The sequence below is a fragment of the Aquarana catesbeiana genome, linkage group LG09, assembly GCF_042186555.1.
Source record: "Aquarana catesbeiana isolate 2022-GZ linkage group LG09, ASM4218655v1, whole genome shotgun sequence".
Classification (NCBI taxonomy): domain Eukaryota; kingdom Metazoa; phylum Chordata; class Amphibia; order Anura; family Ranidae; genus Aquarana; species Aquarana catesbeiana.
In genome coordinates this window covers 79,287,729-79,299,800 of record NC_133332.1, presented here as the reverse complement: position 1 = coordinate 79,299,800, position 12,072 = coordinate 79,287,729, and the positions used below count along the sequence as shown (strand labels likewise).

The 12,072-nt window shown below is 46.5% G+C and overlaps 1 protein-coding gene across 8 annotated transcripts in view; it reads left to right on the top strand.

The window, feature by feature from the left end:
* Positions 1-12,072, top strand: part of LOC141107833 (uncharacterized) — a 36,550-nt gene that overhangs the window by 9,782 nt on the left and 14,696 nt on the right. For all 8 annotated transcript variants that reach the window (XM_073598843.1, XM_073598847.1, XM_073598846.1 and 5 more), the window contains 4 exons: positions 6,603-6,748; positions 8,077-8,271; positions 8,474-8,567; positions 9,772-9,870. In XM_073598843.1, coding sequence (XP_073454944.1) covers positions 6,603-6,748; positions 8,077-8,271; positions 8,474-8,567; positions 9,772-9,870 — 534 coding nt within the window. The remainder of the gene's footprint in view (positions 1-6,602; positions 6,749-8,076; positions 8,272-8,473; positions 8,568-9,771; positions 9,871-12,072) is intronic.

Sequence of the window (12,072 nt, the reverse complement as noted above, 5' to 3'; positions counted from 1 at the left end):
CATATCTGCCCAGCCAATGAAAGTCCATTGCATCGCTGGAACCAAGGTGAGTATAATTCCGCTTTAAGCCGCCAGCAATTTTGGCAGAGAGAGATTCCTAGAAACACTCCAGAAGACGTAAACATGAATAGTTGGTGGACTATTCATATCCCATTTGTATTTGAAAGCATATTTTTTCCCCATTCATCTTTCAGGACAGCACCATAGAGAGACACCGGCTCCTCCCCTCTTAGCAAACACCGCCTTCCAATTCAATATTTAAATCTCATCCTCCCACCGGCCCCTCAGTTCAGGTGTTTCCTCCGGTGGGGAGACACTGCTAGGAGCCGTGGCGGATCAGTCGGGGAGGCTGAAGCCAAAAGAATTTTTCTGAGGAAGAGGGGGAGTCGGGTCTCTCTAAACTCTGTTCCTCTACTATCTTTTTATTCAGTCAGGTAAAGGCTGGGGAAGCCATACTTACCTGCTTTTAAAACTGAATTGGCGCGCCTCAGCCTCTCTTGGGGAAAGAGACAGCTGAGAAGGTCTGCGTTTCTTCTGCCCAGGGGGGCGCTGTGGGAAGTGCCTGAGTCTCTCCTGTTTATTAACAGCCAGCGTTTGAAGCTCTATGGCCGGGTCGGATGATGGGTGACGTCAGTTCCGGCGAGGGCGGGCACTTCCGACGATTCCGCGTCTACCGGTTCCGGACGCGGAGAGAGAAAAACGGACCGAGCGTTCGGCTGGTGCGTCCCTCTTGTTCTGCTGTAGAGTCAGCTGTCGGGGGAAGCGTTCGACCACCATCCTCAGTGGACATGTCGGAGACAGAGGTCTCTAGAACTGCTCCAGGAGACAGTAGCACCAGCCATGCTAAGGTAAGTGGAACCCTGGGGTGGTGTTCCTCTACCTAATCCCGATAGCTTCACGGGTGTTCTCCCCTCACTGGTGGTCGGGGGGAAGAGGAGTGTGTCTGGGACCCTGGTGGTGGTTGGTCCTGGGGGGGGCACTCCTGGTGGTCCTCTGTTAGAGCACTGGTAGGATTGGGCATCTCTCTCTCTCTCTCTCTCTCGATCTCTCTCTCGATCTCTCTCTCTCTCTCTCTCTCTCTCTCTCTCGATCTCTCTCTCGATCTCTCTCTCGATCTCTCTCTCGATGAATTAGTCAGGGAACAGGCAGCAGAACAGGGTACAGATCTTGCTGCATCCGTCAAGGAGCTTTCTAGCACCTTTCAGTCCTTTAAAGCACTCTTTTCTAGCTTCCAGTTGCCGCAGTCCTTGCCCAGTGGATACTCCCTCTGTTAATGGAGAGAGACCAGGGGGCTCCAGAGTGGAAATTGAGGAGGAGCCAGATAGCACCGCTTCAGATTCTCAAAAGGAATCGGATGTGGAGGAGGTGGATGGGGAATCCACAAAAACCTCTCGCTATAAGCTTTCCCTGGACGAAGTGGAGGAGCTCTTGGGAGCTATTCACACCACTTTGGGAATTCAGGAAGAAAAGAAGGTGTTATCGCTCCATGACCAAATGTACAAAGGTCTTGGGGAACAAAAAAGGAAGGATTTCCCAGTCCATGATGTATTGGTTGAGGCCATAAAGAATGAATGGAAAGATCCCGAGAGAAAACCTTTCTTTTCAAGGGCTTTGAAGCGAAGGTTTCCTTTATCAGAAGGGGAGTCTCTAGTCTGGAATAAGACCCCTAGGCTGGATGCTGCTTTTTCTCAAGTTTCCAGGCAAACAGATCTGGCCTTCGAGGACATGGGGGTTCTTGCAGACCCCATGGACAGAAGGATGGACTCTCTCTTGAAGAAGTCCTGGGATTCATCACAGGGAAACCTTAAGCCTGCCATGGCGGTCACAGTAGTGGCCCGCAACATGGAATATTGGCTTACTCAGATAAAGGCGCACATTGAGGCAGCAACGCCAAAAGAGACTATTTTGGCTTCCTTCCCCATGCTACTTAAGGGTGTAGCGTATATTGCGGACGCTTCCGCCGAATCAGTGCGCATGTCCGCAAGGTCTTCAGCCTTCACTAATTCGACTCGAAGGGCCCTATGGCTTAAGACGTGGCAAGGAGACAGCGCGTCTAAAGTTAAACTCTGTGGAATTCCTCTCACAGGGGATCTCTTGTTTGGCCCAGGGTTAGAGACCGTTTTGGACCGGACGGCCGATAAGAAAAAGGCCTTTCCCATTAAAAAGAAATTTGGGGAGCAGGCTAAAAAAGTTTCATCCTCAGAGAAAGTTCGAAGCCCCAAAAGGAGAGCGGCAGAAAAAAGCTTGGGGGCAGAAGGGCAAGGGGCGGGGAGGGGCGATTTTTCGCCCTCCTGAACAGCCCAAGAAGACCCAATGACGGGGTAACCATGGTGGGAGGAATATTGGGGGCCTTCCTCCCACAGTGGGAGATGATCACCTCCAACCAGTTTGTGTTAGGGATCATAAGAAGAGGTTACCAGCTAGAGTTCTCGGAACCTCCTCAGCACAGACTTCTGGTCACCGAGCTGCCAAAGTGTGCAGAGAAATCGTCAGCTCTTCTATCCTCCCTACAGGAGTTAGAGGAACAAGAGGTGATAGTGAGGGTTCCTGTAGAGGAGACAGGCAGAGGCTTTTACTCCCACATTTTTGTGGTCCGCAAGCCTTCGGGAAAATTCAGGCTTATCATGAATCTGAAGCCTCTGAATGTCTCAATTACCTACAGGAAATTCCGGATGGATTCTATCTATTCGGTGAAAGCGCTTCTTCCCCCAAATTGCTTCATGGCGTCAATAGACTTAAAGGACGCTTATCTGCACATTCCAGTCGCAGAAAGTTACCAGAGGTTTCTCAGACTGGCGGTGAAAACTGGGGAAGGAACGTTTCATCTACAGTTCAAAGCACTCCCCTTTGGACTATCCTCTTCCCCCCGCATCTTCACCAAAGTGATGGTGGAGGTCCTGGCTTTCTTGCGGCTCAGAGGCATCTCTGTAGTCGCGTACCTGGACGACCTACTCCTGTTTGCTCCTTCCCCGGAGCAGTTGTACCAGGATCTTCAGGTAGCAACAGACAGCTTAGAGAACCTGGGGTGGCTCTTAAACCTGGAAAAATCCAGTTTGGTTCCGGCCCAAAAGGTCACCTTCCTGGGCTATGTATTGGATTCGACAAAACAAAGTGTTCCTTCCAGCAGAAAAAATCCAGAAGGTGGACAGAGCAATATTACTGCTCCAGGGCAGCAGTCAGATCTCAGTAAGGAAAGCAATGTCAGCACTGGGCTTACTGACTTCCACGCTTCCGGCAGTTCAGTGGGCAGGGCTGCACTTTCGCCCCTTACAGCTGTTTATTCTGAGTGTCTGGGACCACAGTCCAGCATCTCTGGACTCCCTTATATCTGTGCCAAGTCAGGTCAAGAGGTCCCTCTGGTGGTGGAGGAAAGGGTCCAATCTCTCACAGGGCCTAGAGTGGGTTCTTCCAGTGTCCAGAACGGTTACGACCGATGCGAGCGGCACAGGGTGGGGAGCACACATAGATTCCAAGATGATGCAAGGCACCTGGGAAAAAGAAGACGCAAAGAAGTCCTCGAACTGGAGGGAACTGAGAGCAATAGAGTTGGCTCTCAGAGCTTTTCAGAGAGAACTCCTGGGGCAGCATGTGAGGGTCCGTTCGGACAACTCATCAGCAGTGGCCTACATCAACAGGCAAGGGGGAACCAGGAGCAGCTCCTTGTGGGGTCTGGCAGAATCCATCCTCAGGTGGGCCGAAGGGAGCATTCTCTCTCTTTCTGCAATACATCTGAAGGGGGAGCAGAACCAGGTGGCAGATTTTCTGAGCAGAAAAATGCTGAAGGAAGGCGACTGGGTCTTGAACCAGGACATCTTCGAGATGATTACTCGGAAGTGGGGGGTCCCCTCTGTAGATCTCTTTGCCTCAAAGGCGAATACAAAAGCTTGTCTGTTCTTTTCCCTAAACAGATGGGATGGAGCAGCCGGGGTGGATGCACTAGCTCAGAGCTGGCGTTTCCCAAAGTGTTATGCCTCCCCCCCCCCCCCCCCCCTCCCGTAATGATTCCAGCAGTTCTGAGAAAATTTCGGTCAGAAGACACAACCCTCATTCTGATAGCACCACACTGGCCAAGGAGGCCGTGGTTCTCCCTCTTGAAGAGTCTGACAGTGGAACCTCCCTGGATTCTGCCTATCCGGGAGGATCTTCTCTCTCAGGGTCCAATCTGTTGCCCTCAGGTGGAGCGATGGAACCTCGCAGCGTGGCTACTGAGGAAGAATTGCTGAAGGGCAAAGGTTTCTCGGATCGGCTAGTGACAACTCTCCTAAATTGCAGGAAAAGAGAGACGCAAGCCATTTACCTAAAGGTGTGGAAACGCTTTAATAGTTGGTGCACAGAAAGCTCCTTCGATGTACGAAGTTCTGTAGCAGTGTTAGAGTTTCTGCAGGCAGGAGCGGACAAAGGATTAGCCCTTAGCACCTTGAAAGGACAGGTATCGGCACTAAGCGTATTCCTGGAAAAGCCGCTAGCTATAGATCCTTGGGTAGCTAGGTTTTTTAGAGCTTTAGGCAGACAGAGGCCAGTTAAAATTTCCCCATTCCCAGTGTGGGATCTTTCCTTAGTTTTACAGTCTCTTACAGGGGATCCTTTTGAGCCATTGGAATCCTGTACCTTGAAGTTGATCACCCTCAAAACAGTGTTTTTGGTGGCGATCACCACAGCAAGGAGAGTAAGTGAACTCGAAGCCCTTTCTATTAGGGCGCCTTTTTTTTCAGGTTTTTCCGGACCGTTTGATTTTTAAAACGGATCCGGCCTTTTTGCCAAAAGTGGCCTCTAGTTTTCATAGGGGGCAAGAAATTATTTTACCTACCTTTTTGTTCGAATCCTGTGAGGGAACAGGAGCATGTTTTTCACAAACTGGACGTTAGAAGGTGCGTCCTTCAGTACTTAGATAGTACAAAACAGTTTAGAAATCCGATTCTTTTTTTGTATTCTTTTCAGGGGCTAGGAAAGGGTCCAAAGCCTCTAAAAGATCAATAGCCAGATGGTTAAGGTTGGCCATTAGCCAGGCCTATGTAATCGGGGGTTTGGAACCCCCGGAGGGTATTAAAGCACATTCCACCAGGGCAGTGGCAACTTCTCAAGCAGAGTGGGCTGGTGCTTCTCCGGAGCAGATCTGTAGAGCACCAACGTGGTCCAGTTTTTCCACGTTTGTGAAGCATTACAGACTGGACCTGCTGTCAGCCAAAGACCAAGCCTTTGGGCGTAAGGTGCTGCAGGCAGTAGTCCCTCCCTAAGGTAAGGTGCTCGCTTATCCTCTCTATGGTGCTGTCCTGAAAGATGAATGGGGAAAAACGGAGTTACTTACCGGTAACATCCTTTTCCAGGAATCTTTCAGGACAGCACTAGTACCCACCCAGGTTATTGATTATCTATGAGAACTCATCGCATGAGAACGTCAGGTAAGATAAAGATTTGTATGACGTATTCTTGTGTCTCCCCAGCTGGCCGGAGGAACTCGTGAAGAACTGAGGGGCCGGTGGGAGGATGAGATTTAAATATTGAATTGGAAGGCGGTGTTTCCTAAGAGGGGAGGAGCCGGTGTCTCTCTATGGTGCTGTCCTGAAAGATTCCTGGAAAAGGATGTTACCGGTAAGTAATTCCGTTTTTTTTTTTTTTAAGATTCAGAAACCAACCCACACAATCTTTTAATCTCAAGCTTGGCAATCCTCCTCCTCACCAAAAAAGTTTATACATTGAATTCTACAAGTTTCTAGTCGTGGTGGCTGCATTAGTTCACCTGGTGATCCTGCCGGTAGTATGATTTTGTCTTGGATTGACAACACTCGCTCCGTGCACTGTATCCATGAAGGAGCAGAGTTGTCACCCTCCTGGTTTGGACTACAAACACCTCCCCTTCCCATCATCCCCATACATAGGGAGGATGTATTCTGCAGCTCACAGAAACGGACTGGAAAAAAACTGAGGGTTCAGTGAAGAGAAAGTTACAAGGACACTGGGGATTTGGTAGGATCAATGGGTATTTTTCTGTAATGGCTGAAAATTTACTTAGCCTGAATAAAAGGACACGATTGCAGCCACCACATCTAAGGAAGGGTAAGCTGCAATCTATTCCATTTTTGTTGTTGGGTTTAGATATCTTTACCTGATGGAAGTAGTTGTCAAGAGACTACTTGCACCTGGTATAAAGTAGAACTATAGGCAAACTTATTTTTTTCATTTTGGGTAGAGTAGAGGATGTTCACAACCCTGTCAGTTTATTTATTTATTTTTTGCATCTGTGTACCCTTGACATTTCCCTTCACTTCCTGTCCCGTGGCCAAACAGAATGAGAGGAAATCCCTGCTAACTAAGGGAATTTGTTGGGGTCCCCTAGGTCACCAGAACTAGTGTCCCCATTGGATGATTTCCCCCCTATTACTTTTCTGGGGACAGCCCAAAATTTGGGATTTTCTTTTACTTCATTGATGGTAAACGGGACAAAGGGAGAGGGTAAATCTTCCTAATGGGGACACATTCTATCCAAAGCAAAAAAAAAGTTTAACGTTTTTTTTGTCTTTAGTTGTACTTTATTACACCATGTGACCAAAGCAGGTCTACAGCTGGAAAGACACTCTAGATAACGGTCTTCTGCCTCTTTTTAGGGCGCTATGACGCTTTTGAGAAATATACATTACCTGTCCAGAGAGAGAACTTGCTGAGCTTATCTAATATGGTGAAGGAGAGAGAGCAGTTGGCAGAAGCCATATTAAATCATGCCCTGGAGATCATCTGCTTGTTGGCGGTGGAGGTAAGGAGGGTTGGCTGAAGGAGTAACGTAGGGGGACCAGCACCTGAAATGGACATCTCCTTTAAGGGCAATATATACGATACAATATATTGGATACAAATAGAACTACATACTACCCTAACAGGTACTGTTGCAATTTAGCTTAACCACTTGCCAACTGCAATACTTTAATAATAATATATACATGCAGGTGGTTTACCGGGATTATGGCTGTATAGCCATAACTTCGGTGTCGTTTTTTGTGGCTGGCTTTCTCAGGAAACTGCTCCAGACGCTTACGGAATCGGCGAGAGGGGACTTCCCATCTCTCTCTCCTGTAACAAAATAAAGTTGAGCTGAGCATTGCTCAGCCATTCACAGAAACCTATGTATTCTGAGTGAATACAAAGCTTCCTCTGATTGGTTGAGAGGGGCGGATGATGTCACAATCTCTGCCTCAGCCAATCATTCATTCATAGGATACATGGCTTATCGTGATTGGCTGAGTAGCGCTCAGCCCAATTCTACTTTGGTCAGGGAGTGTGACAGGAAGTTTTGGTCCCTCTGTTGTATACCTAGCTGTGGCTACATACAGTTATTAAAGCGTTCCCAGAAAGTGCAACTGTTAGTGCACTAAATAGTTTAAGCCAGCTTGGTCCAAATTATTAAAAGGGACATTAAATGTGGAGTTAGACTTGGCATTTGATCATGTCTCAGTTGATGTCAACATACCTGTTCTGTGACAGAGGTGTTATTAGAATATAATATTGAGTTGTCTACCTAAAATGATACTAAAGAATAACATTTTTTCTGGGTAAAAAATAAAAAAGTTGTTATTTACCTGCTCTGTGCAACTATATTTCACAGAAAGGCCCTTTAACCTCCTCTTCTGGCAGTCCCCCGCTGGTGCTTTCCGCTCCTCGCTCCTTAGCAAGCCAGGTGCTATGGAGGGGCCCATGAAACCGTGCTCCCATGCTGGAGTGTGTGCATCCATGGACACACACAGCACCAGTAAGCCATGCCTCCCTCCATCTTCACCAGAGTCTGACTGACAGCAGCAGGAGCCTATGGTTCCTTCTGCTCTCTGTGTCTCCTGTGAAACCAGAAAGTAAAGTAAGAGGTGCTGCAGCCAAGACAGCGATAGAGTGGTGACAGAAGCCAAGTTAGTGTTTTAGGGATGGGGCTGGGTAGAACAAGTAGTGGGATGTTTTTTTTTTTTTTTTTTTTTTTTTGTTTTTTTTTTTTAACTGAACGCAGGGTAAGGTAAAAAACATTTTGACTTTAGAACCACTTTAAGAACTGAAACAAACAAGAAAAAAAATTAAGAAAACCTTTTTCTCTTTGTGCAGGATTTTATTGTTGTGAAGAGGCCCGATGGGACCCGATGTACATTCAACATTCGTGCCACAGAGGTCAAAAGCAGTGCGTGTGACTCCACTTCAGGATATCCGGAGCTCTCCTTTACTCTCCTGGGAATGGAGGACAAGACTCAGAAGATGATTACTGAGCTGGCCAGCAAAATCGTTCAGCTGTTGACTAGGAAAGTAGGAAATTCATTTTTAATAAATTATTTTTATATATATATCTATATCTCTATATATCTCTATATATCTAGATATATATATATATCTCTAAACAACTTTTGGGTCTTTGCTTCCTCCACATTGTTAGCAGTTAACAGATAATTTTGCTCCTTGTACCTGTTCTTCAAATATAAAATGTTTTTTGCTCCCCTTTTTATTTCAGGGGACATGTGAGGGTGTTGCTGTTTATTTCTCTAAGGATGAATGTGAATATCTTGGGAAGCAATCTAAGGACAGCCAGGACACCTGTACCATTGGTGAGAAAACTGATATATCTAAATGTAAATCTCAGTGAAAAACATACAGCATCTTCACAGTCTATAATCAAACAAGATGTTAATTGTGCCAAATCAGCAACCTGAAAGATTTTACATTTTTATTTTGATTTCCTCCTTAAAAAAATAGCAGTGCACTTTTTGTACCTAGACACTCCTGTGTCTTCAGTCTCTTTACTGCATATGTGTATTGTAAGGCATTGCTCCTTCTGACGGTTAGTCTCACCATATTTGGAGTGAGATTTGGTCATTTTATTGTGCTGATCACTATCCTCCTTGCTGGAGAGAAAGCTGTACCTGAGGATCCGCAGTGACAGTATCGCCCTGCTTTTGCTTCATTCATTCTGTGGACCTGTGCCTCCGTTTCTTCTGCTGCTGCTTCTTGATAATTACCCCACCAGTCATCAGGAGGGCAGCTCTAACATAAGAAAGCTAAGTCCTTTCAGTGTTCTGAAATACAAAAAACAGTTTTGGGGGATAAATATAGTAAAAATAAACTTTGGTTTTCTCTAGTGTGTATATATTCTTTTTCCTTTTTGTTTGTATTTATGATTCCCCCAGTTGTCCTCTAGAGCCAAATCTCCTCCATATCCAGTTTAAAGTCTGTCATCCCGATTTAACGGTGACCTGCCATTAGAGAAAAATGGGTGAAGAGCATCTTCTGAAACTGCTGGTTGCTTGGCCATGTCTGGCTTCAATCTGTCTGAGATACAGACCCGACAAGCATGCAAAAGTCAGGAAGCTTTCTCTCTCTATTTTTTACGGGTCAGTGACTTGGAAGATACTGAAGCCAGGCAACTATGATTTTCAGAAGGAGAGGTCAGTGTATGTAAACCCCAACAATCTAATTCCCCTATTTGCTTCCGTTTGGTTAAATAGGACAAAACACTTTCAAAGTTCTTAGTGCAAAAAATGCCTTTTGATCCTGACAGAAATCTTGTGAGTGGGTACCATCCTATGCTTTTTGTCTGTGTTGAGTGATAGGTTAGCATTGTTCCCTGTTCTATTTTTTTACCCACAGTACACCTCCCCTCTATGCTATGGGGAAGAGGAGAGGGGGATGTTCTGTACAGTGGTTGCCAATGCACTCCACTGATTATTTTTTGGGGAAGTGATATTTCTTGAAAATAGAATTTCTAATATGAGATTTACGGTATTTATTTTTTGTCTTTTTAATCTGTTCTAGAACAGCCAACAGCCCCAGTGCAGCGAAGTACAGAACAAAGTTACCCCATCAGATGTTGCATTAAGGAGGAGCCACAAGACGGACCCCATTATTCCACTGGTAAGTATTCAATGCAAGGTTTATAAATAATTCTGGTTAGTAATATACTTGTACTGCTTTGTATTTGGTGATGTGCTGGATTACCTTGAAGCACATGAGTCCTGGTTTCACTTTCGCTGTTTGCTATATCCAGCTGGCCAAAAATATATTGTTATTCTAAAGTTGAAGTTTAATCTGCTTATACTTTGCCATCCCTAAGTCCTCCCTCCCACTCATCAATATGCAAATGACCTTTTTATAAATCAACTTAGTGTAATTGGAATGTCTTTGCTGACCTAATGCGGAGCTCCACTTGTTTGCTTCCTCCCCCTCTGCTGCCACATTTGGCATCTTTCGGGGGGGAGCGTATACCTGTGAAAACCAGGGACACTCTCCCTCTTCCGGGTAAGATGACCTCAATTGTTGTGCAGTGATCTATGTAATTTCCGGTCCCCTCCTCCTTCCCCATCTGCTGTCTTCTGGGAGACACACAGGTCCTAGAAGACAGCGGGACCATTCAGAAGGTGCAGCGTGACTCACGCATGTGCAGTTGGAAGCCGCAAGGCTTCACTTCCTGTTTCCCTTAGTGAAGATGCCGGCTCCTGAACCCGGCTTGGGGTGCCGACCTTGCGAGATCCCCGGACAGGTAAGTGTCCTTATGTTAAAAGTCAGCAGCTACAGAATTTGTAGCTGCTGACTTAAAAAAAATTTTTTTTTTTTTTTTTTTTTTTTTTCCCCTCTAGGTTGGAACACCTCTTTAAGCATGTTTAGGGAGCCCATACTGGTGACCTTTGGTGGAGCTGATACAGGTGGTTGTAAAGCAAGCACAAGCACACTCCTTAAATTTAGATTAGCAGACTGAGCTTCCTCCTGGATGGAATTCTCAGATTCTGATGAGATGTCCTTATCCCTCCTCCTACTGGACTGAAGAAGCCATGAGAAAAAAATCCAAAACAGACTCCAGAGGGGGAGGCTGATGAAGCCTGCTTGTGGCCCCTGCATTCATAGGTATTCAGAAGGGCAGAAAATGTCCCCATAAACTCAGACATGATGGCTGAGAACCTCTCCCTGGACCAGCAGGAGGAGGGAAGTGCAATGGAGGTCTCAGAGGATGGGAGAGACTCACATTGGGGGCAGTGGCCACGGCTGACTAAACTGAGGACTTGGGAAGAGACACAGGACTACCCCTTCCTTCCTCCCAGAGCTGTGAGCTGGCAATGCCCACAGACCTATTTGCTTGTAGTGAGGAAGCCCTCCTAGGGGTATTCAATAAAACTGATGGGTATGAATGGTTGAAGCCCTCAGCACCAAGCACTGTAAGCAGCTATAGCCCATGTTTACATCCATAGATCACTGTACTATGTGCTGTAGCTAGGGGTAGGAGAATTGAGCCACACATGCGCAGTGAGGGTACAGAGCGATTGCCAGTGAGACAAAGAAGGAGCTGAATTTATAAGTGGCTGACTCCTGCTCAAGGCTGCAACAGACTAAATAAAAAGCATTGCAACCCATGCTCCATAGCTATGAAACGCCATTTAAAATGATCAATGACGTTTCGTGGCCCATGCCACGCTGTAGGGATCGTAGTGGAAGCTTTCCTGAGACTAGTTTAAGGAGTAAGGTCCTGAATTGCCATTGCCCGTAGCGTAGCCCCTAAGCCTTTGCCCTTCTGGGGAGCATAACCCAGAAAAAAGGGTCTTCAAATTCCGGGCTGCTCCGGCAAGGGGACCACAGCCCATGTGCCAAGGCGAGCACCTAAGGGCTAATTCACAATGTGTGCGGTGTTCTACCGCAATGTAAAACGCCAGTCACCTCAAGGACACACAGAAAAAAATGTTTTCTATCTGTGTCCTCTTCACGCTGCAATGCAGTCTGGAGCTGTGCTAAGATGCAAACAATCTGCATTTTATCACAGTGCACTGTAGAGGATCGCATGTTGCTGTACAGCAAAATGAATGAAGTGTATGTTTGTTCACATAAAGTTTGTACAAAAGAAGGGGAGCTGTGTGATGCGCTGAATTGTTACACTGCCCACTACCATAGTCAGAATGGACATCTGGAAAGGTAAAGTGGCAACTGTCCATTCCAGTGTGAATTCAGCCTAATGTAGGATCTAGTGCCCAAAACAACATTACAGGCTGTCCTCTTCTTCCTGGTGGGGCCGGGTAGGCTTCCCCAAGGCTCAGCTAAGGAGGAGTCCATAAAGCTGCAATGGGGGAGCCT